Source organism: Desmodus rotundus, chromosome 5, assembly GCF_022682495.2.
Source record: "Desmodus rotundus isolate HL8 chromosome 5, HLdesRot8A.1, whole genome shotgun sequence".
In the NCBI taxonomy this organism is placed as follows: domain Eukaryota; kingdom Metazoa; phylum Chordata; class Mammalia; order Chiroptera; family Phyllostomidae; genus Desmodus; species Desmodus rotundus.
Genome location: NC_071391.1, coordinates 92,056,708 through 92,076,342, shown reverse-complemented (window position 1 = coordinate 92,076,342; position 19,635 = coordinate 92,056,708). Strand labels below are relative to the sequence as shown.

Sequence of the window (19,635 nt, the reverse complement as noted above, 5' to 3'; positions counted from 1 at the left end):
AAGAAAAGAGCAAGTGACAAGTGGCTCTATAATGCCCCACTGCCCAGAGAGGTGACAGAACTTCCTGAAGCTAGCTAAGTGTAGCCCCTGGACAGCTTTGGGCTGCTCCTTCTGTAGCTATGCCTTGAATATACCCACAAATGAGGTCTCACACTCCTAAGACAGGACTCAGGGTTTGCCCAAGCCCTGTACTTAGAGCCCAGTAACCTCTGCCCCGCTTCCTGTCCTGAGCCTGGCCTAACTTCCTGTACATGAAACTCACCCTCTGATGTCACTTCTATCATCTCAGCAGCAGCATGATGTCACTTTCTGTTTAGTTTCTCACCGTGTAGCTAGCTTAGATACAATGTTAAAGATACTCCCTCTCACCAAGCCCTTACTATATGAAATGTTAAAGGGAGTTACCTAAGAAAAAGAAGATCAAAAATAGGAACAGTAAAAATGACAGCAAACTCACAGTTATTAACGACCACACCTAAAACAAAAACAAGAGCAAACTAGGCAAACAACTAGAACAGGAACAGAACCATAGAGATGGAGATCACATGGAGGGTTGTCAATAGGGGAGTGGGAGGGGGAGAGGGGGGGAAAGGTACAGAGAATAAGTAGCATAGATGATAGGTGGAAAATAGACAGGGGGAGGGTAAAAATAGTGTAGGAAATGTAGAAGCCAAAGAACTTATAAGTATGACCCATGGACATGAACTATAGGGGGAAAATGTGGGAGGGAGGGGGTGGACAGGATGGAGTGGAGTGTGGGGGGGAAATGGGACAACTGTAATAGCATAATCAATAAATATATTAAAAAAGAAAAAGAAAAAAAATGGTGCTTAGACAGCTAGATAACCACATGCAAAGGAATAAAGACAAACCCTTACACCACACATGAAAATCAACTGAAAATGAATCATACATATTTACATTTATATAAAATTGTTCAGTATAGGCAAATCCACAGAGACAGAAAGTAGATTAGTGGTTGCCGGGGACTGTGGGAAGAAGAATGGAGAGTGACTACTAATGAACACAGGGTTTCTTATTGGATTGATATAAATATTCTGGCAGTAAAAAAAAAAAAAGATACTCCCTCTTCTGGTTGCAATGTTGTGATGACAATTTATCTTGCTATTGGCTTGTTTTGATCTTTCCTTTAATAATGACAGAGGTCAAGATAATCATAGAGCATTGGCCATTTATTGTCAGATGGGTCTGTGCTAAGAACTTGGCCTACATTATGTATAATTCTGACCCTTCAAGGCACCTCATAACATCCCCATTTTATAGATGAGGGCTTGTCCAGAATCCCACCTGCCTGATATCGAAGCCCACCCTCCTTTCTTATTCCATGTGAAGTCTCCTCCAGAACATCCTAGCCTATGTTCTCCTTTTGCCCTGAAAGGTCAGATGGCAGATGGCTGAATCTCTTCATCTGCATTGACAGGGAGAAAAATGCAGGGAAAAGAGCAATTCAGTGTCAGGGCACACAAACGACCATGGCTTTGGGCCATCCCTCCAGTATCCCTGCTGAGGCAAGCCTCCTTTTCTAGCTCATGGTTTCCTGAACTGCAGAAGCAGAGCTTGGAGGAGATGAACTCCATCTGCAAACCCATTCCCACCAAGCTAGCATCACATGGTAACAGCCTCTTAACATCCCTACCACCACCAGCAGTGCTGTAAGCAGCACTTACTTCCTCCCCCTGACTGGGGGTTACACTGACTGTCTCACGCACAGCCTTAAACAGAGGAAAGAGAAAGTCAAAGGTAGACCAATGGCCAGAGTTCAAGGAAGAAGAGAAGCAGGAAAAGGAGACAAAAGTTTCCTGCAACAAAACAACCCAAAGGTGGGAGATGATGGCTGTGGAGGGAGTAGTGGGTGGGGAGAGGCAGGGAAGGAAGGATACAGTTTCCTACCTGTGATATTGACCTCCACCTGGCCCGAGCGGGTGCCGATGGGGTTGGTGGCCTCGCAGATGTAGGTCCCTGTCAGGCTATAGTTGATAGGTCCTCTGAAGAAAAGGGTTCTGTTCTGGGCCTCCACACCCTTGGGGAGAGAGCCATTCAGCCTGCAGAGATTGGGAAACAAGGCAAAGGATTATGACTCTCCTGTGGCACCCATCTGGCTCCAAGCCCACCAGCTGCCCTTCTTCTGAGTTAATAGGTAGGGTCTATCTTAGAATGAGTAAAAGCAGTAACAATAACAATAATTTCTTGCATTTAACAGTTTTATATAATTCAGCATTTCACACTTGATCATCATAGCACCAAAATGCAGATAGAACAGGTAGATAACACATGGGGAACCTGAGGTTCAAGGTCAAGGAAACACAGCTAGGTGTGCCACAGTAGGTGGCAGAACTGGAGCTTCTCCCAGATCTTTGGACTCCCGGCACAGTGCCCTGTCTAATACTCGTGGTTCCTGATTGTTTATACTTGGTTTCTTGGGTAGCTGGTTAACAATACAGATGTCAGGGTTCTAACTGCAGATTGACTGAAGCTGGACCACTAGGGCCTGGGAATCTGTATTTTAACAAGCTATTCAGGTAATGAGATGTGACCCACAATTAGGAGTTGTTCCACTTCACTATCTTATGTCCTTGTTGGGCATGTCACAGGCCTTTTTCATGTTGGGAACATCCTGGAAGTTTCCAGAACACAGGGAACTTTTTTCCTTCCTCCTGATCCCCAATGCCACAAAGCAATTATTCTGTGGGACTTAGTAGGTCCTTGGTCCACAGAGCTGAAATTGGCAAGCAGGCCCTGCCTATTCACACCTTCAGAAGCACTTTTGCAGTCAGCCTCACAGCACTTACGTGGTCCAGTGGTACTCGGTGGCTGGGGGGTTAGCATCAGCTTTGCAGGTGAGCTTCACATCCATCCGCTGCAGGTACCAGTTCCCATCAAATCCCTCAATGCTCACCTTGGGCTCATCTGTGGGGCAAAGGGTGATGTTTGATAAGAATGAGGTCAGGAGAGCAGGGTTTGGGGGGCAAGGGAATCTCAGAGAGCAAAGGGTTAAAATTGGAAGTGACATGGAAACAGCCAGAGGAGGGGGAGAGAGAGAGGGATGGTGAAGATCACAGAAGCAGCAAGTGGAACAAGGAAGGAGAGAAAGGATGAGCAAGAGAGATGATGGGGAAGAGAGGAGGGGAGGACACAGCACTCCCAGAAAGAGAAAGGGAGGAAGAAGAAAAAGAGGGGAGAAGGAAGGATAGAGTGGGTAAGGGAAGAAACAGGGTGGGAGAGTGACAGGAGGTAAGAAGTAAAAGAGAAGGGAGGATGGGTAAGGGTGGGGCTATGGGGAGGGATAGTGGTGTCCAGCCCAGGAGGTCCACCCGCCTGCACCTGGCCCCTGCTCACACTGCACGTTGACGGTGATGCTTTCCCGGAAGCGGTCCATGTGGTAGTTGACTATGCAGGCCAGGGACTGCTGGTGGGCTTCCCGGTTGGGCATCAGGCGGTAGCGGCTGATGACAGTCACTGTGCCATTGGGGTTCCGGATCTCCTGGTACTCTGCCTCGCCCTTCAACCGTGTTTCCCAGGATAACACACTGGGTGGCTTCCCATTAGCTGAGGTGCAGGTAGCCACCAGGACCTTATCATCGTACCCCTTCTTGGCTTGAAGTACTGCCTGGGTACCCTCTATCCAGTTGGTGGGTTTGGCTGTGAGACACCAGAAAGAGCCGTGGGACACCAGAGAGATTCATGGGACTGACTTTACTGCCTGTCAGCTGCCCTTTCTCATAGGAACTTCATAATGTCTAACCTCTTGCTCTACTATTTGCATCCCCTTTTGGTAAGTGCAGGACTTCTTGGAGTCTTGTCATGATCAAGGCAAATAACTCAAGCAACCCTTTTCTTTACAATGATGTCTGATGCTTCAGCATGCCTCCAGACTACCCATGGATTGCCCCATAGTGGAGCTACAACCTGAATACTGATCCTCAGCTCTGTGCACAGGTAAGGCCCTTCCCATGCTCCCAATCTCTAGTGAACTGTGGGATAGCCTGTCCAGAGGGACTGGGGGTGCCATGCTGGATCTTTGGGAGCATGTCAACAGAAGAAGAATGTCTGAGGCCACTGAAACACACACTGAGGATGGCTAAACCCCCAGGGCACAGGCCTCTGCACAAGCGGGGAGGGAGGGATTGGGCTAGCTTACCCATCACAGTGAGATTAAGCTGGCTCTCTCGATTGCCAGCAGGGAAGGTGGCAAACTCGCAGATGTAGACACCCTCATCCTCCAGCTCCAGGCGGGAGAGGCGGATGGTGCCATCAGTGAAGGAGGGCCGCAGGAACTCCACGCGCTCACGGTAGGGAGCCAGCACAGAGACACCCATGGCTGGGTTGTAGATGGCCACGTTCTGCTTGGAGCCATTGGTGGCCTTCTGCCATGTGACTTGGGTAATCTTCACGCCAGGCAGTGGGTTGGCAAAGCTGCAGTGCAGCACCACGTCTGTGCCGATGAAACCATACATAGAATCATTCACCTGGACCACCTGGGTGTGGGCACCTGGTCAAGAGAGATGGCAGGAAGGGTCAGCAACAGGCACAAATTCCCACCCAAACTCCCTGGGCACTGGTCTTGTATTTTCTAGCAGTTATTGGGTTTTTTTTTTTAATTTTGGTGATAAAAAGGATAATTCCTTGCTATAAAAATACTCTGGGCAATACTGAAAAATACTGAGAAGAAAATTACAACAACCCATGACCCCACCACTCAGAAATATCACTGATAATCTTGTAGGAAATATTATTTTACTTTTATCTCTGTATCTACACAACTCCCTAATTAATAATTATTTTTAACACAAAATCAAAACCATACTCTACATACTGTTCCACATGCTGCCTTTTGCCTGGTGGTGTATTGTCAGTGTTGCTGCATGGCAGTAAGCACGCGTCTACCTCGTTTTTAATGAGAGGGTGGAATGTGCTGCTTTTGAGCACAGCCCCAGCCGAGGAACCACCCAGCTATTTCCCTTCCCTGGGCCTTGTTCCCTCTTCTGACAAATGGGGCAGATAAATCCAGTGGTCTGTACCTCACAGGGTTGCTAGGAGAACCAGATGATATGATGGATGAGAAAGTCTATCAGGAGGCAGAAAACAGTGGGGCAGTACAAGGGCCCACAGTGGCTGTCACTGTGCCACTGCTGCTCTCTTCTTCCTCACAGCTAAGTCCCATGTCATGGGGTGCATGGCCTGGCCTCTCTTACCCAACCAGGAAGAAAGAAGTAGGCAGTATACTGAGAAAATGCCAGGTTTCTGTGTTTCCCTCCTGCCATCCTCCCATTTATCAGCACTTAAATCACATTAACGAGCAAGGCAGCCCAGCCACCAAGGAGCACAGAGCCTAGAGATGCAGTACGTCCTGACTCTTACTCTTGCAGTGCCCTAGAAGGCCCTTCCTTTCCTCCACCCCTTCCTCCACTGGTGCATAATCTACTCAGGCCACCAACTCTTGGAAACTTCCCTGATCCTCCCAGCTGTATTAACCCAACCATCTCCATCACAGCTCTTTTCTGCCTTGGAATTTGGATGTTAAAACCTGACTCTTCCACCTGTTCAGTCTGGTCTAAAGCAGGGTCTGTGTCTTTACACCTCTGTATCCTCAGTGCCCAGCCCAGCATCTGGCACACAGTACATGCTCAGTAAATATTTGTGGGGTTTTTTGATATATTTATTGATTGGGCTATTACAGTTGCCCCATTTCTGCCCCTTCACACAACTCCATCCTGTCCACCCCCTCCCTCCCACATTCCCCCCCCTATAGTTCATGTCCATGGGTCATACTTGTAAGTTCTTTGACTTCTACATTTCCTACACTATTCTTACCCTCCCCCTGTCTATTTTCCACCTATCATTTATGCTATTTATTCTCTGTACCTTTCCCCCCTTTCTCCCCCTCCCAATCCCCTATTGATAACCCTCCATGTGATCTCCATTTCTGCGGTTCTGTTTCTGTTCTAGTTGTTGGCTTAGTTTTCTTTTGTTTTGGTTTTAGGTGTGTTTGTTAATAACTGTGAGTTTGCTGTCATTTTTACTGTTCATATTTTTGATCTTCTTTTTCTTAGATAAGTCCCTTTAACATTTCATATAATAAGGGCTTGGTGATGATGAACTCCTTTAACTTGACCTTATCTGAGAAGCACTTTATCTGCCCTTTCATTCTAAATGATAGCTTTGCTGGATACAGTAATCTTGGATGTAGGTCCTTGCCTTTCATGACTTGGAATACTTCTTGCCAGTCCCTTCTTGCCTGTAAGGTCTCTTTGGAGAAATCAGCTGACAGTCTTATGGGAAACCCTTTGTAGGTAACTGTCTCCTTTTCTCTTGCTGCTTCGAAGATTCTCTCCTTCTCTTTAATCTTGGGTAATGTAATGATGATGTGCCTTGGTGTGTTCCTCCTTGGGCCCAGCTTCTTTGGGACTCTCTGAGCTTCCTGGACTTCCTGCAAGTCTATTTCCTTTGCCAGATGAGGGAAGTTCTCCTTCATTATTTGTTCAAATAAGTTTTCAATTTTTTGTTCTTCCTCTTCTCCTTCTGGCACCCCTATAACTCGGATGTTGGAACGTCTCAAGATGTCCTGGAGGTTCCTAAGCATCTCCTCATTTTTCTGAATTCTTGCTTCTTCATTCTTTTCTGGTTGGATGTTTCTTTCTTCCTTCTAGTCCACACCATTGATATGAGTCCCAGTTTCCTTCGCCTCACTATTGGTTCCCTGTACATTTTCCTTTGTTTCTCTTAGCATAGCCTTCAGTTTTTCATCTGGTTTTCCAACAAATTCAACCAATTCTGTGAGCGTCTTAATAACCAGTGTTTTGAACTGTGCATCCGATAGGTTGGCTATCTCTTCCTCGCTTAGTTGAATTATTTCTGGAGTTTTGAAGTGTTCTGTCATTTGGGCCATTTTTTTTTTTTTTTGTCTTGGTGCATCTGTTATTTTAAGGGGCGGAGCCTTAGGTGTTCACCAGGGTGGGGTAACGCTGGTCGCTGTGCTGTGACGCTGTACTGACGCTGTATGTGGAGGAGGGGCCGAGAGGGAGCAATGGCGCCTGCTCCACTCTCCACCGGACCTCGTCACCCCCTCTGCTACCCACAATCAAATTGGGCCCCTCTGGTGCTGGCTCCCGAGTGGGTGGGCTTGTGCACACTCTAGGCCCCTGTGGGTCTCTCCAGTGACCTCTCCTGTGAGGCTGGGAGTCTCTCCTGCTGCCACCGCAACCCCCATGGGTGCTTTCTTTTTTTTCTTTTTTTTAATTGTTATTCAATTACAGTTGTGTGCCTTTTCTCCCCATCCCTCCACCCCACCCCAGCCAAACCCCCCTCCCTCCCCCACCTCCACCCTCCCCCTTGATTTTGTCCATGTGTCCTTTATAGTAGTTCCTGTAATCCCCTGTCCTCACTGTCCCCTCCCCACTCCCCCCTGTCCAAAATATATAAAGAACACACGCGACTCCACTCCAGGAAGACAAACAACCCAATTAAAAACTGGGCAAAGGACCACGGGTGCTTTCAATCAGAGGCCTGAGGCTTTATTTCCCGGTGCTGGAGCCCTGGGTCAGGCGGTCTGCTTTGCTCCCCGCCGTTCATCCTGGTTTATCTGTGCACGAGTGTGGGGCCGCGGTGTGCTACCCACAGCTCTGCCTGCCCCGTTCTCCGCCACTCTGAGTCCGGCCCTCTCGGTTTATCTGTGTGCGAATGTGGGGCCGCAGGGTCTGCCAGTGGTCAGACTGCCTGCCACGTTTGTCCCACACTCCGCCAGTCTCGGTCCTGCCACGGCCACGCGAGTCCTCTCTGCCCCGGCTGCCAGTGTCCGCCCCTCCTACCGGTCTGGATGAATGGTTATTTTTTATTTCCTTGGTGTCAGACTTCCTTGCCATTAGATTTTCTGTCAGTTCTGGTTGTGCGAGGAGGCGCAGTATGTCTACCTACGCTGCCATCTTGGTTCTTCGTAAATATTTGTTTTAAAAATATTTACATATCACAATGGAAACAGTTAGAGCAGAGATTTGCAAGGAGGAGGGTATGATCAGTGGAATTGAATATATTCCCTATGGTCCCTCCACCAGTTGTTTTATCCCATCTAGAATGGCTTTTGTTTGAGCTTCCTTAACCCTATACCTGGCTTAGCCCCCTTCATTCGGGGCAGCCATCTCTTCTAATGGATAGCTTCAGCTCTCTCTCACCATTTGTACACATCATGTCCTAGTATCCTTACTTCACTCAGTCAATTTATGGCACAATCGAATGCTATCAATAATATCAATGCCATTCCCTGTACTGACCCAGAGGCAAAGGAATGGCCTAAGTGGCTCCCCAAGGGAGTCTGGGGTTCAAGAGTAGGAACCTGAAGCTCATCTGTGCCTCTGCATGGTGGAGACATGGGAGCAGGGCACCTCTGAGGTCTCCAAAGCTCATGGTCAGTGAAGTGAGCTGCCCCTCAGTCCACCCCTTAAGAGGGTACAGGCCAGCTCTCTCTAGGTCATTGCAATATGTCCTGTGCTTGACACAATGCAGGTACTCGTGAAATGCCTGCTGAATAAATATCTCTTCGGTCCCTCCAAGCCAGGCCTTTGCGATGCTCTGAAAGATTCCCTGATGCTTCTTCCCCTTCTCCATGCTTCTTCACATCTACACAGCTCTTCCAGGGCTTCCTGGGGTACCCATATTCCCACCCTACAGCGTCCACTGGCTGTGCTGTGGGGTCTGATATGTACCTGAGCAGTTGCACTGCAGGCTGGTGAGACTGTGAGGGAGGAGCACCCACCAGGAAGTGAGGAGGCCTGGGTTCTAGCCAGCCTGTCTTGAGCTAACCAAGTGCATAACATTGGTCATGCACTTCCTCCTCTGAGCTCTATTTTCCTCCTCCATGACGAAGTAGTCTTAACTCTCCAATCTCAGTGGCCCTAACTGTATGATTCCCTGAACTGCAGCCCAGTTCAACTGTGGCCCCACCCAGATACAGTCTTACAGTGAAGTCAGTGGGACAAACAGCTAAACCCTAGGCCCTCCCAGAAGAATAAGTGGGTTCTACCTATACCCAGCTCTTAGCCTCCACTCACCAAGCTTGCCCAGCAGCTGATATAATATGGGTATAATTGGGGTACTTTCACCACACAAAGCCAAGAACAGGAAAAAACAGTTGGGAGGGCTTGGGTCATGGGTGCAGACTGGAGGGTGTGGGGGAGCTGTGGGTACCAGGAGCTATATGGAGGTTGGTGTCAGGGCATGGTGGGGCCTGCAGTGGGACAGGGCCACCCAGTCTTCTGTGACACCATCTCTTCTCCTCTCCCTGCAAGTGCGGGGACAGGCAAGGTCCAGTGCCTGGCACACAGGCTGACATTCATTTGTGGAACTTCAGCAGTAACCTTACCCTTCAGAGCTGTGAGTGCCAGGAGATGGCTGATAGCAGCCTGGCCATGGGGTAGGGAGGGCACTGCAACGGGCTCAGGCACCCCACACATCACATCTCATCCATTAATGCCTCCCCACCCCCATGTCTATTTTAGGGTGAGGCTTCTCTCTGGTATAGCTCTCCCAGAAATGACCCCATGGTGGGGCAGTGAGGAAAGTGCCTGGTATGCCTGCTCACTGCATACAAAGTGGGTTCTCCTGGCCATTTGCCCCAGTGATGGGGGGCGGTAGCGCAGTGGGGTGGGAGGATCTCTAAGGAGCAGGCACTCATTTTGGTGTTGATCTCTGTACCCACAGCCACTGTTAGCAGGGCTGGGGGATGTGACTCTGGGGTTGGGCATAAGGAAGCTCTTGGAGTATGGACATTGGGATCACTAAGGGTGGGGATCAACAGTTACAGAACGGGGAGAGCTGAGAAGACTGACAAGGTCTGCAGACCCTCCCTTACTCACTCCTCCACCCTCCATGCTTAGGAACCCAGAACCTAAGCTTCTGGCTTGGAGCTTCCTGTCTTGGTCTAATGATGCAGGGTCAGAGAGAATGTCCCTTGTTTTTTACATTGGGAAGGTTGGGAAGCTTTCAGAGAGGGAAGTAGACCCCTGGTGATTATGACAAGCACAGTGAGAATGCTAGTCATTGAGGGAACAGGGGTCACCACTGATAAGGGAGAGAAAGGGTGGATGGGGGCAGGAATCCAGAAATAGAGCCCTCCGCTATGCAGAAAGATGTGGCCAGTGAGCCTCATCTGGAAGCCTAGGAGAAGGGGTGGAAATTGAAGGAGGCCCCCTGGAGACTGACAACTAATGATGACCAAAATTGTCACCACCATTATGGCCCCTCTCTGTGGTGGTCCAAGCCTCTCCACCAGCCATTCTGGCTCTAACAACCAGAAAACTGATGCCAGAGCTCCCCCTACCTTCTGAAGGGCTGTTCAGTCACTATTCCTTTCAGGCAGTATGGTAGGGTTGTGAAGAACCAAACAATGTGGCTTTGCATTGTACCTCTGCCACTTGTGAGCTGTGAAACCTTGGGCAAATTGACTTAACCTTTTTGTGCCTCAATTTACACTGAGGTTGCACAACTGTAAAATGGAGATTATAACAACACATACCCCATAAAATTGTTGTAAGGAGTAAATGACTGAGTACATGTGAAACTTAGAGAAGCAGCACTTAGCAAAAATTTAATGTTCAATGTTAGTTCCTGTCATCATCACCATCACCATCATCACAATCATCTCTCCTCTATGAAGCAGTACAGTAGGTTTCCCTTCCTTGAACTTCATTCAACAAATATTTATTGAGTACCTACCCAGTACTAGGCACTATACTGGGTGTTCCTAGGACTCCTCTTCATGGAAGCCTTTCCTGATTCTCATTCCTTCCTACTTAGCTGACATCTATATTTATATCCCAACCACATATAACATGAATCTGTACCCTGTTACTTTCTGTTACTTGGCATGTGTGTCTAGTGTTTTCTGTTGTGTTACCTGCTATCTCCCGACAGATTGCAAGCCCTGGTGGGGAGGGGAAGGAGCCAGCTTGGCTTTGGGTTAAGGAGATCATGTCAAGCTGACATTGGCAGGGTCCATACAGTGGCAAGGACCCTGCTGACTCTCCCTGGTTCCACAAGCAGTCAGGGCTGGTCCACAGAAGGTACCATGTCTCCTTGCCCACAGGCTCCCTCTTACATGAGGAGTAGAGGCTGTCCCAGATGTGAGAATGGGACAACTAAAATGCAGCCCATTGGAGCTCAGTGGACCACACAATCCATCATCTTATAGAGACCAGGGTCCAGAGGGGTTGGGTCACTTGCTCGGAGACACATAATGGTAGCACCCAGCCCAGTGTTCTTCCTACCCTTCCATAAAAACAGATTCAGCTTCTCAATCTAACACCCCAGGACCTCATTCTGGCTGGTATCCCTCCTGGAATGTAATTTCAGTTCCTCTATCATTCCTTTGAAGAAAAGGCACAAATACTAATTACAATACTGCAGCCTGTGCCTGTGGGCCAGGGATGGAGCTCCAGCTGAATTCCAATGATTGGGCATCAGTTGGTGAAGCAGAAACAGGGGTTTTTGAGAGCCCACGTTGGGGGAATACCTGCAGGAGGCTGCTATATTCACAGCAGGAAGGAGCCAGAGAGGTGGGGAGTGAAGGGTGGAAAGATCCATGGGAACCTGTGCCCTTGGCGGAGGGGTTCTTACATTCTGGGGATATCAAAGAATGTGTCTTTTCATTTCCTGACCTTAAGCATTGCCTTTATTCTCTTTAACCATCCTATGAGCTCCAGAATCTGGGACTCAGACCCTGGAGGCCTGTGTGCAGGGCCTCAGTTTCCCCATTAGAACATGGGTAGGGCAATTTGAGCTGCTTTCATGGCTTCCAGAAGTGCTGAGCCAACAGGGCAGGCATTGGGCTGGCCCCCTGAGACATCATGGACCTGCAAAAGCCTGAGCTCAGCAATAAAACACAAAGGCTCCTCAGTTGTGGCCAACAAACCTGCTCCCCAGGGCCCTGCCTGCCTGCCCTGCCCACTATGGAACTAATCCCAGGCTGGGGCCATGGGGTTCCCACGCAGTGCGGTACAGCCCAAAGTGTGGGGGGCGGCACTCTGTTTCCCATAGTCACTTTGAGTGGTTTCTCTTCCCGCCCTTTGAAACCTCAGACCCCTCTTTCTGGCCAAGCAGGCTGAGATACGGCCTGCGTGGGTGGGTAGAATGGGGGGACTCAGGAATTTCTGGCATGGACTACTTCTTCTGCCCCTCACTCCTTTCCTGAGACTCTGCCTGGGTGCCCTCAGTTGGGTGGGCAGCAGTAGCAGGCTTGGCCTGGAGAAAAGTGAAAGTGCATGGAGGGCGGGGCACTGGGCTCTCCAATAAGGGCCTCTCTGAAACCATAATCCTTTGGTATGGCATCCATATCTAGGGCTTTCCAAGGATGCTACATGTCTGCCAACCCCCCACCTCCCACCCCTGCAAACTGGCAGAAGGGAAGAGGATATCAAGTGAGAAACCAGCTAAGTGGTAAGTGCAAATGACTCACCCATTGGGGGGGGTCCTCCAGCTGCAAACACAGTGTTCTAAAGGTTCCTCCTCCCGTCAACTCCTAGAACTGGCCAGTGAGGAAAAGGGTGAGACCAGGAGGGAATCACCTTTCTAAGGTCCCCTCCTCTGGGAAGGTTTTGCCAGTCAGTGTCATTGGAATCCAACCGTTCTCCCATCAAGACCCACATGAGCAGGGCTCTAACTAAAGTCCTTTGAACTTGTCCTGTCTCATCCCTACACCCTAGATAGTCTCCTTATTATCAGGGAGCTCCCCAAGTGACCAGGTTACATCTCCAGCCTTCACTTTGCACCCAGGATAGCATCCAAGGTGACCCAGGTCAGAGTGAAGAAACAGGCAGCAGCTGACCCAGTTCTTGCCCCGCAATGGGGCTGCAGCATGAGGGCCAAGTCTGGGCTGTGTGCCCCTGCCCTGTGCCACTGCTAGCCCAGCAGGACTGCTCCCCTTGGCTCTTGCAGTCCAGGGCTTTGTTTGGTTGGAGTGTACCCTGGGATACTCTCTCTGGATGACTGCTAGATGACTCCAGGTGTCCTGGGGCCTTGAATCCCTTCCACTCCACCTTACCAGCAGAGGTGATAACATCCCATGAACCCAAAGTCAGGGGCTAATTGCTACTGTCCAAACCCAGGCACCTCTGCCCCTCACTTGGGGTCACAGAAACCGCCGATGTTTTCCTCTTGGCTGACACCCCCACCTCCAAATCCCCACATGGAGCTGGCTAATGATGGGCTATGGGACTGGCGCCTGGTGCCTTAGGCACGTAAGCACAGTGCGTGGGAGAGGAAGGGGTGCGGCAGCCTGGGAAAAGCCCCAAGAAAGAGCTGGAGTGGGAGTCCAGCATCTTCCAGACAGGCTGGGCCGGCCCTGCTCCCCGGCAGCATAGAAGCCTTAGGGTGGTGGTGGCAGTGGGGGCTGCTCTGGCAAGTCCCATCTCTCTCTCTCTGAAACCTGGCAGGACAGGTTGGGGGACGGGGATGAATCAGGGGGGCTGGGTTTTGCCTTCTCTCACTGGGGAGGAAGTAGCCAGGGACACCTGGACTGCTTTCCTACAGGCCTGTTTCATGCTGGCTCCGCTATCACTGAGGCCCAGGACAAGGCTGATCCTGAGCAACCCAACTCTACCTCACACTCCTTGGAGGAAGCCTCTTGGCTCTACCCCTTTCCATTTCTAGCCTTCAGGTGTAGTATACCTCTTGGTCCTCCCTGGGCTGCTCATCCTGAGCCTGCCACCTTTCCTCTGGCAGGGTCGTGGGGAAGAAGGGTACCTACTGAACATTGGGAGAGGCGAGCTCTGGTCCCCACTACTTGGTCATTTTCTTCTCTATGGCCTTAGGCATGGCAAATTTTCCCTCTTTGGCCTCAGTTCCTTTTCCCATAAAATGAAAGTGTTGGACCCTCTGACCCTGGGGAATTATACTTTGGATGTCAACTGTCCAGCTTTCTCTGACCTGGCTCTGTACTGTCCATGTATCAGCCTCTGGAACTACTCTACCAAGTGCCTGTTCTACCTCTGTATACTGCCCAGCAACCTCAAGAAGACCTCTTAGATTAAGTGGAATGCCAGGAAAGTCAAGGCTGCACAATGGCATAACTGGGGTACATAGGGCTCTTCCACAGCCACACAATCACCAAGTGCAGATGATGCTTGCTCCTAAATGCTTTTGAATTCATCTTTGTTCTCCATCTCCAGTGGCCCTAATCCAGACTCCTGTCAAGCCCCTTCCCAGCAGCTCAGCCCCCTTCCCTCTAACAGAGTCTCACTTCCTTGTTTTCCCAACATTCCTGGGCTGGGACTGTACCCCTGTTAAGTCAATCCCAGTCCCTTTCCTTTGACCCTTAGCACCCACCATCTCATCCCTCCCACACTGTCCCTTCCTCCTCATGCCCCTGGTGCAGGCCACAATCAACTCTTACCTAGCCTACTGTAGTATAATGCCAAATGTACATGGAGCCTGCATCCAGGCTCCCTGCTCTAACCCACATTCTCCACTCTACAAAATAGAAATCATTCTATATTCAAAATTCTTCCATGGCTTCCTGTAGCCCTCAGGATCAAGTTCAATGTCCTTTTGGGCTCTGGTCCTCCTCTGGGGTATCCCAGCCTCCAGCCACCTCCTCTCCTTGCTCTCTCTTGCCACATGGAACAATGCCATAACTACATATGCTAAAAACACATCCCTGTCACCTGCCACCAGTCTTCTTCATCTGTCTTGAATGACCTTAGCCTCAATTTTTGACTTTCCTTACCCTTCTCCTATGAGTTAGGTGTTCCTGCACCCTGAGGACCCCATACTTTTGTCATAGCATTTTTCCTACTGAGGGGAAAAGCCAGGACTTTAGCCCAGTGCCTGGCATGTAGTAAGCATAAGGGGGCCCTAAGCTGTTGATGGAGAAGACTGTAAGCCAGCTGGGGTCCCAGGCCAGGGTTAACCATTTCTCACCAGGCCTGACTGCAGCTTCCTGGAAATTGAATATTGGCCAAGAGGTGTGGCCTATATAGGAGGACACAGCACAGCATGGGCAGGCAAGGTAGGATGACAGAGACAGAAGGTGAGGCCTTGCATCTGCATGGGAGGGAAGCAGGCCAGGGCCTGAATCTTGATTGAAACCAGGAAGCTATACCACAAAAAGGTGTATGTTTGCCTGACTTCTTGCCTGCCCCACCCCACCACCGCCCATATGCTATGCTCATGTCCCACTTCTTGATTCTTTTCCTCTCTCCTCTGCTCCAGTTTCTAGCACCCAGCCCCACCCACCTCCTTCCTCACTCCAGACCATAAGATGAAAAATATTTTCACTCAAGCAAGCTGTAGCTCTGAGGCCCTGCTTCAAAGGTCTTAGCTCTGAGAAGTCTGCATGCTCCCCAGCTTCATACCCCTCCTAACACAGCCTGGGTTTCTCCTGGCCTAGCCATTTGAGGTCAAAAGACCTGGGATGACCTCGCTCTAAGGCCAGGGTTCAGATAGGTCCCATCTCTGTAGCCAAAGCCAGCCCTCTCCACTCCAGCAGCATCAGATGATACCTTCTCACATAGACACACACAGAAGCCTGGATTCCAGTCAGCAAGGGCGCGCTTTTAATGACACATTTTGGGGACTGTAGGAAGCACCCTCTTTGGAAGGCCTGTGTGGTGGCAGGAGAGGCTGGGTGGGGGCTGCAGAGAAGGCAGAGGAAAAATTCCCTAGGCCTCCCCAGCCCTGTGGGTTCTGTGCTAATGTTCCTCACCTGTTTGGAAGTGGAGGTTTTCTGATCTATCTACCTCTTACCACGAGGGGCCTGTTGAACAACCCCAGTGCCTAGCTCTGCCGTTTCCTGTCCAGTTCCAGGCAGCTGCCTGCATGATAGTAGGGGTGGGGAGGCTGGGCCTGTGTAGGAGAGGAAGGTGGTCAGGTGGGCATATGATACCTGCTTCAGGGAAAGCTCATTCTAAGAGGAAAGGGTTGGGTGGAAAGCTAATAGGGAAGGGATTAAGAAGAATATGGTGGTGATGAATAAAATAATTCATCCACGAGCATTGAATTTGATTCAGATAGACCAGGGCTTCTACCTGCTACTTATTAGCTGGGTAACTGAGCAAGCTTCAACAATCTCTCGGTGCCTCGGTTTTCTTATGTACAATATGAGATCAATTATAGTTAGCATGAGGATTAAATAATTCATATAAGCTCTTAGCACAGTACTTGGCACATAGTTATGCTACACAAGTGGCTGTATTAGTATTATTATAGTTGTGGGGAAAGAAGTTGCCTAGGAATCAGGTAAGCTGGTCTCCATCTTTGCTCAATTAGCACTCTGTGATCTTGAGCAAGTCCCTGGTTATGTTTCAAGGCCACTTTCACAGAACAAAGGTCTTTACCTCGCATTTTTGATATCTGGGCTGGATAATTTTTTTTTTTTAAGATTTCATTTATTTATTTTAGAGAGAGGGGAAGGGAAGGAGAAAGAGGAGAGAAACATCAATATGTGGTTGCCTCTCACGCGCACCCCACAGGGGACCTGGCCTGCAATCCGGGCATGTGCCCTGACTGGGAATTGAACTGGCAACCCTTTGGTTTGCGGGCCCGTGCTCAATCCACTGAGCTACATAGGCTGGATAATTTTTGTTGGGCTGTCCTATGCATTCTTGTGGGATGTATGGCAGCATCACTGGCCTCCGCCTACTCCAGGCCAATAGTACCCTTCCTCAGTTGTGACAACCAAAAATGTCTCTTGACATTGCCCAATGTTCCCCAGGGGTGCAAAAGTGTCTCCAGTTATGACCCTTGGTCTAGAGGAAGGTGATGAAGCTCAGGCAGGGTGCTGGAGTACATAATGGATGTAGGGGGCAGACACGAGCAAGCTGGGTACAGGAGGGCAGCGGGAAGTGAGGCTGGGTGCACTGTAAAGGGGAAGAGAGTTTAGAGGTGGGTTCAGATCACAGGCACAGGCCTTCCTGTCTGGAGTGTCTGCTCTGGGCTCTGTAGGAGGAGGGGCGGTGAGGTGTGTGTGGGGAAGATGAGTGGACCTGGGGAGTTTGGACTGACCGCTATTTATGTGGGTTATGGAGTGGCATGCATGTCTTCAGAGAAAGCAGAGCATGGGGAAAGGGGAGTAGGGGAAGAGACACAGAAAGGGAGACTTGAAGTGGAAGTGTGGCTGGAACGCTTGGACAGGAAGGCAGGAGGCTGTGAAGACAAGGCGGCTGTGTTTCTAAGACTAGAAATGAGGTCAGACAGCATCTTCCTTTGGCTGGTAAACTGCTATCATTTTGAAAGGATTTTCACCTCATTTGGTTCCTGGTTAAGTGAAAGCCACAACATGTGTTCTCTGCATTAGTGCAGTGTTTGTGCTTAATTAGTGGCAAATTCTTTCATATTAAAGTCATTAAGTTTTGCATTTGCTCTTCTCACCCCAGGCCTAGCTCTCCTCAATTTCCTTTTAACACAGGTGGCAGACTGCAGGTTCCAGCCTCACACACACACACTCCAGCCCCTCCCTGTAGCATTCAAATCCTAGGGTACCAGCCCTTGCACCTGTCCCACCCTAGGCTGGTATTTGTTGCTCCTAGCACCTCTGTCTAAGCCCCAGCCTCTACCTGTGGGCTCCTCCTAGGCAAGGCCTGCTGGTCAGAATTCTTCCTGCCAGGAGGGACTCTAGGACTGGACTGGGAGGGACCGTGAGGACTTCAGGGTGTGGGGCTAGGGCACTGCTGTGGATGAGACAATGAAGAGAAGACAACTCTACAGCTCAGGACACTGTGTCCACATAGTTCAACAAAGTGGCAGGCCCAAATGCTTGACTGAACTGTTAGTGTGGTGTTGAGAGTCTCTGGAGGGGTACTTCGATGGGGTGGCAGAGACTGCTTCTTAACCCCACCCTCCAGGAAGGCCTTGGTTTCACCAGTCCCAAGTGCTGAAATTCAGTGACCTCTGTGAAGATGCTTTAGGACCACAGCACAGTGGTTACCCTGGACTCTTGGACAGAGAAGTGGGGTCGGTTATTAGGACCTAAGGGTAATCTCCTCCCTTCTACCTGCTTCTGAAGCAGCTTAAGAAGGAGAAGGTGCCTGCTGCAGGCACCAAAACTGCTGTTTTGGTTCTGGAGAGGATTCACTGGTTTGGAGTGGATGAGTGACACCATAGTCAAATTGCAGCCCAAGGCTGAGTAAGATATAAGATTCCTAGGTGGGGCTGGAAGGGCTGGGTCTTTCCTGAACCCCTCACTGAACATACACATGATGCAAGAACTGAACCAGACTTGGCCAGAGGCAGTGTAATAGGGTGCTCTGTGGCCTGTAGAAGGGGCCTCCTCTGGCTCTGGACTCATGAGGTGCTGGGAAAGGGAGCAGTGACACACAGCCTTTCCTTGGTGAAGCCCCTCCTGAAATGTCTTAGTTGCCTCAATCTGGTCACAGAATCCAGCAGTTCAGCCTTCCTTTCCATGCCTCCTGATTTAGGGCTGTTCCATCCCTCAAAAGCCTTCCTTGCAACCCTATGAGCTCTGCTCCTGGACTTCAGGTGGGAGGGTAGCAGTCTTTATGCACTCTAATGGGCAGCATTAAACCTCTTTAATGGGCAGGGTAGAGCAAGCAGACAAGAGTAAGAGACAAGAAACAGGGAACTGGCAAAGGCTTGGGGTTACATTTTCTCTTTGATTGGCTTTCCTCAGCTGGTGTTAAGGAGGCTCCTGAAAGCCTCCTCTAAAGGGTCTCCAGCAGGGGGGCTGGAAGTGGGCCAGGACAGGTTTCCCAGGCTCCAGTAGGTCAGGGCCTTGGGCCTGCTGGGGTGCAGAATAGGAGGCAAACCCTTAAGTCCTTATTGTCCCTTGGGTGATGGGAGAACTCAATCCCCACAAAGGAGAGCCCTTCTGATGCCTCTGAAATTCAGGCTGATATCCAGGTAGCATCAAAATGGGGCCTGGGGTAGATTGCAAGATGAAAAAGAGGTGAGTGGAACTTAGGGAAAAGGGAAGGAAAAGTCTTTCAACAGTCCTTCCATCACATTCAGAACCCACCACCTTAAACCCCCCCACATCCAACCTGCTTTGGCTTGGCTACCACCCCCATCCATGAATTCTCTGCCCAGTCCAAGGCCTAAGTGAAAAATAAACATTTCTCTTCCAAATATAAGCAACAGATGCTGGACCCCACAAACTCCTCAACCTTTCTGGATACACCCCAATGTTAACCCTGAAAAGCATCCTCCTCAACCACCAGTGTAAACCCCAATAATAACACCAGTCCAGTCTCAGTGTCAATGCCAACCTCAACCACAAGATCTGGATTATGACCCTAATTCTAGGGCTAATGTCTTTCTGGTTTTAACCACTAGGTTAAAGATCCTTGTGCAGCTATCATTTCAGCTCTAATCTCAATGCCAAGTCTGAACTCAGCTTTAGCTTGGTGGCACCCAGAAGGAAGGCAGTCATAGCTCACAGTTTTCTACCTAACAGTCTTCCCCCTTGGGATGGTCAGAGAAGGTAGGGTCTTCAAAGGGGCCACACACTGTGTTGAAGGGAGAGGCTGGCTGACCTTGAAGGCCACCCCTGTGGGGTGGAGGCTGCTTGACTGGGAGGAATAGGCTTCCCATGTTCTCCTGCTCCCTCCCCATGCCACCCCATAGCAGGGCCTTGTGAACACATCCAGTCCCTGGAAAGCCCTCCTTGGGCTAGCT

General features: G+C 49.9%; 1 protein-coding gene across 6 annotated transcripts in view; it reads right to left on the bottom strand.

The window, feature by feature from the left end:
* NECTIN1 (nectin cell adhesion molecule 1) overlaps positions 1-19,635 on the bottom strand; it is a 92,163-nt gene that overhangs the window by 37,613 nt on the left and 34,915 nt on the right. For 5 of the 6 annotated variants that reach the window (XM_045202987.3, XM_024569569.3, XM_071221504.1 and 2 more), the window contains 4 exons: positions 4,160-4,510; positions 3,358-3,660; positions 2,811-2,928; positions 1,912-2,063 (listed from right to left, as the gene is read on the bottom strand). In XM_045202987.3, the coding sequence (XP_045058922.1) occupies positions 1,912-2,063; positions 2,811-2,928; positions 3,358-3,660; positions 4,160-4,475 (889 nt within the window). In that variant the 5' untranslated portion in view covers positions 4,476-4,510. Of the gene's footprint in view, positions 1-930; positions 1,430-1,911; positions 2,064-2,810; positions 2,929-3,357; positions 3,661-4,159; positions 4,511-19,635 lie in introns of those variants that run through there. The other variant, XM_071221507.1, reaches the window with a different exon arrangement.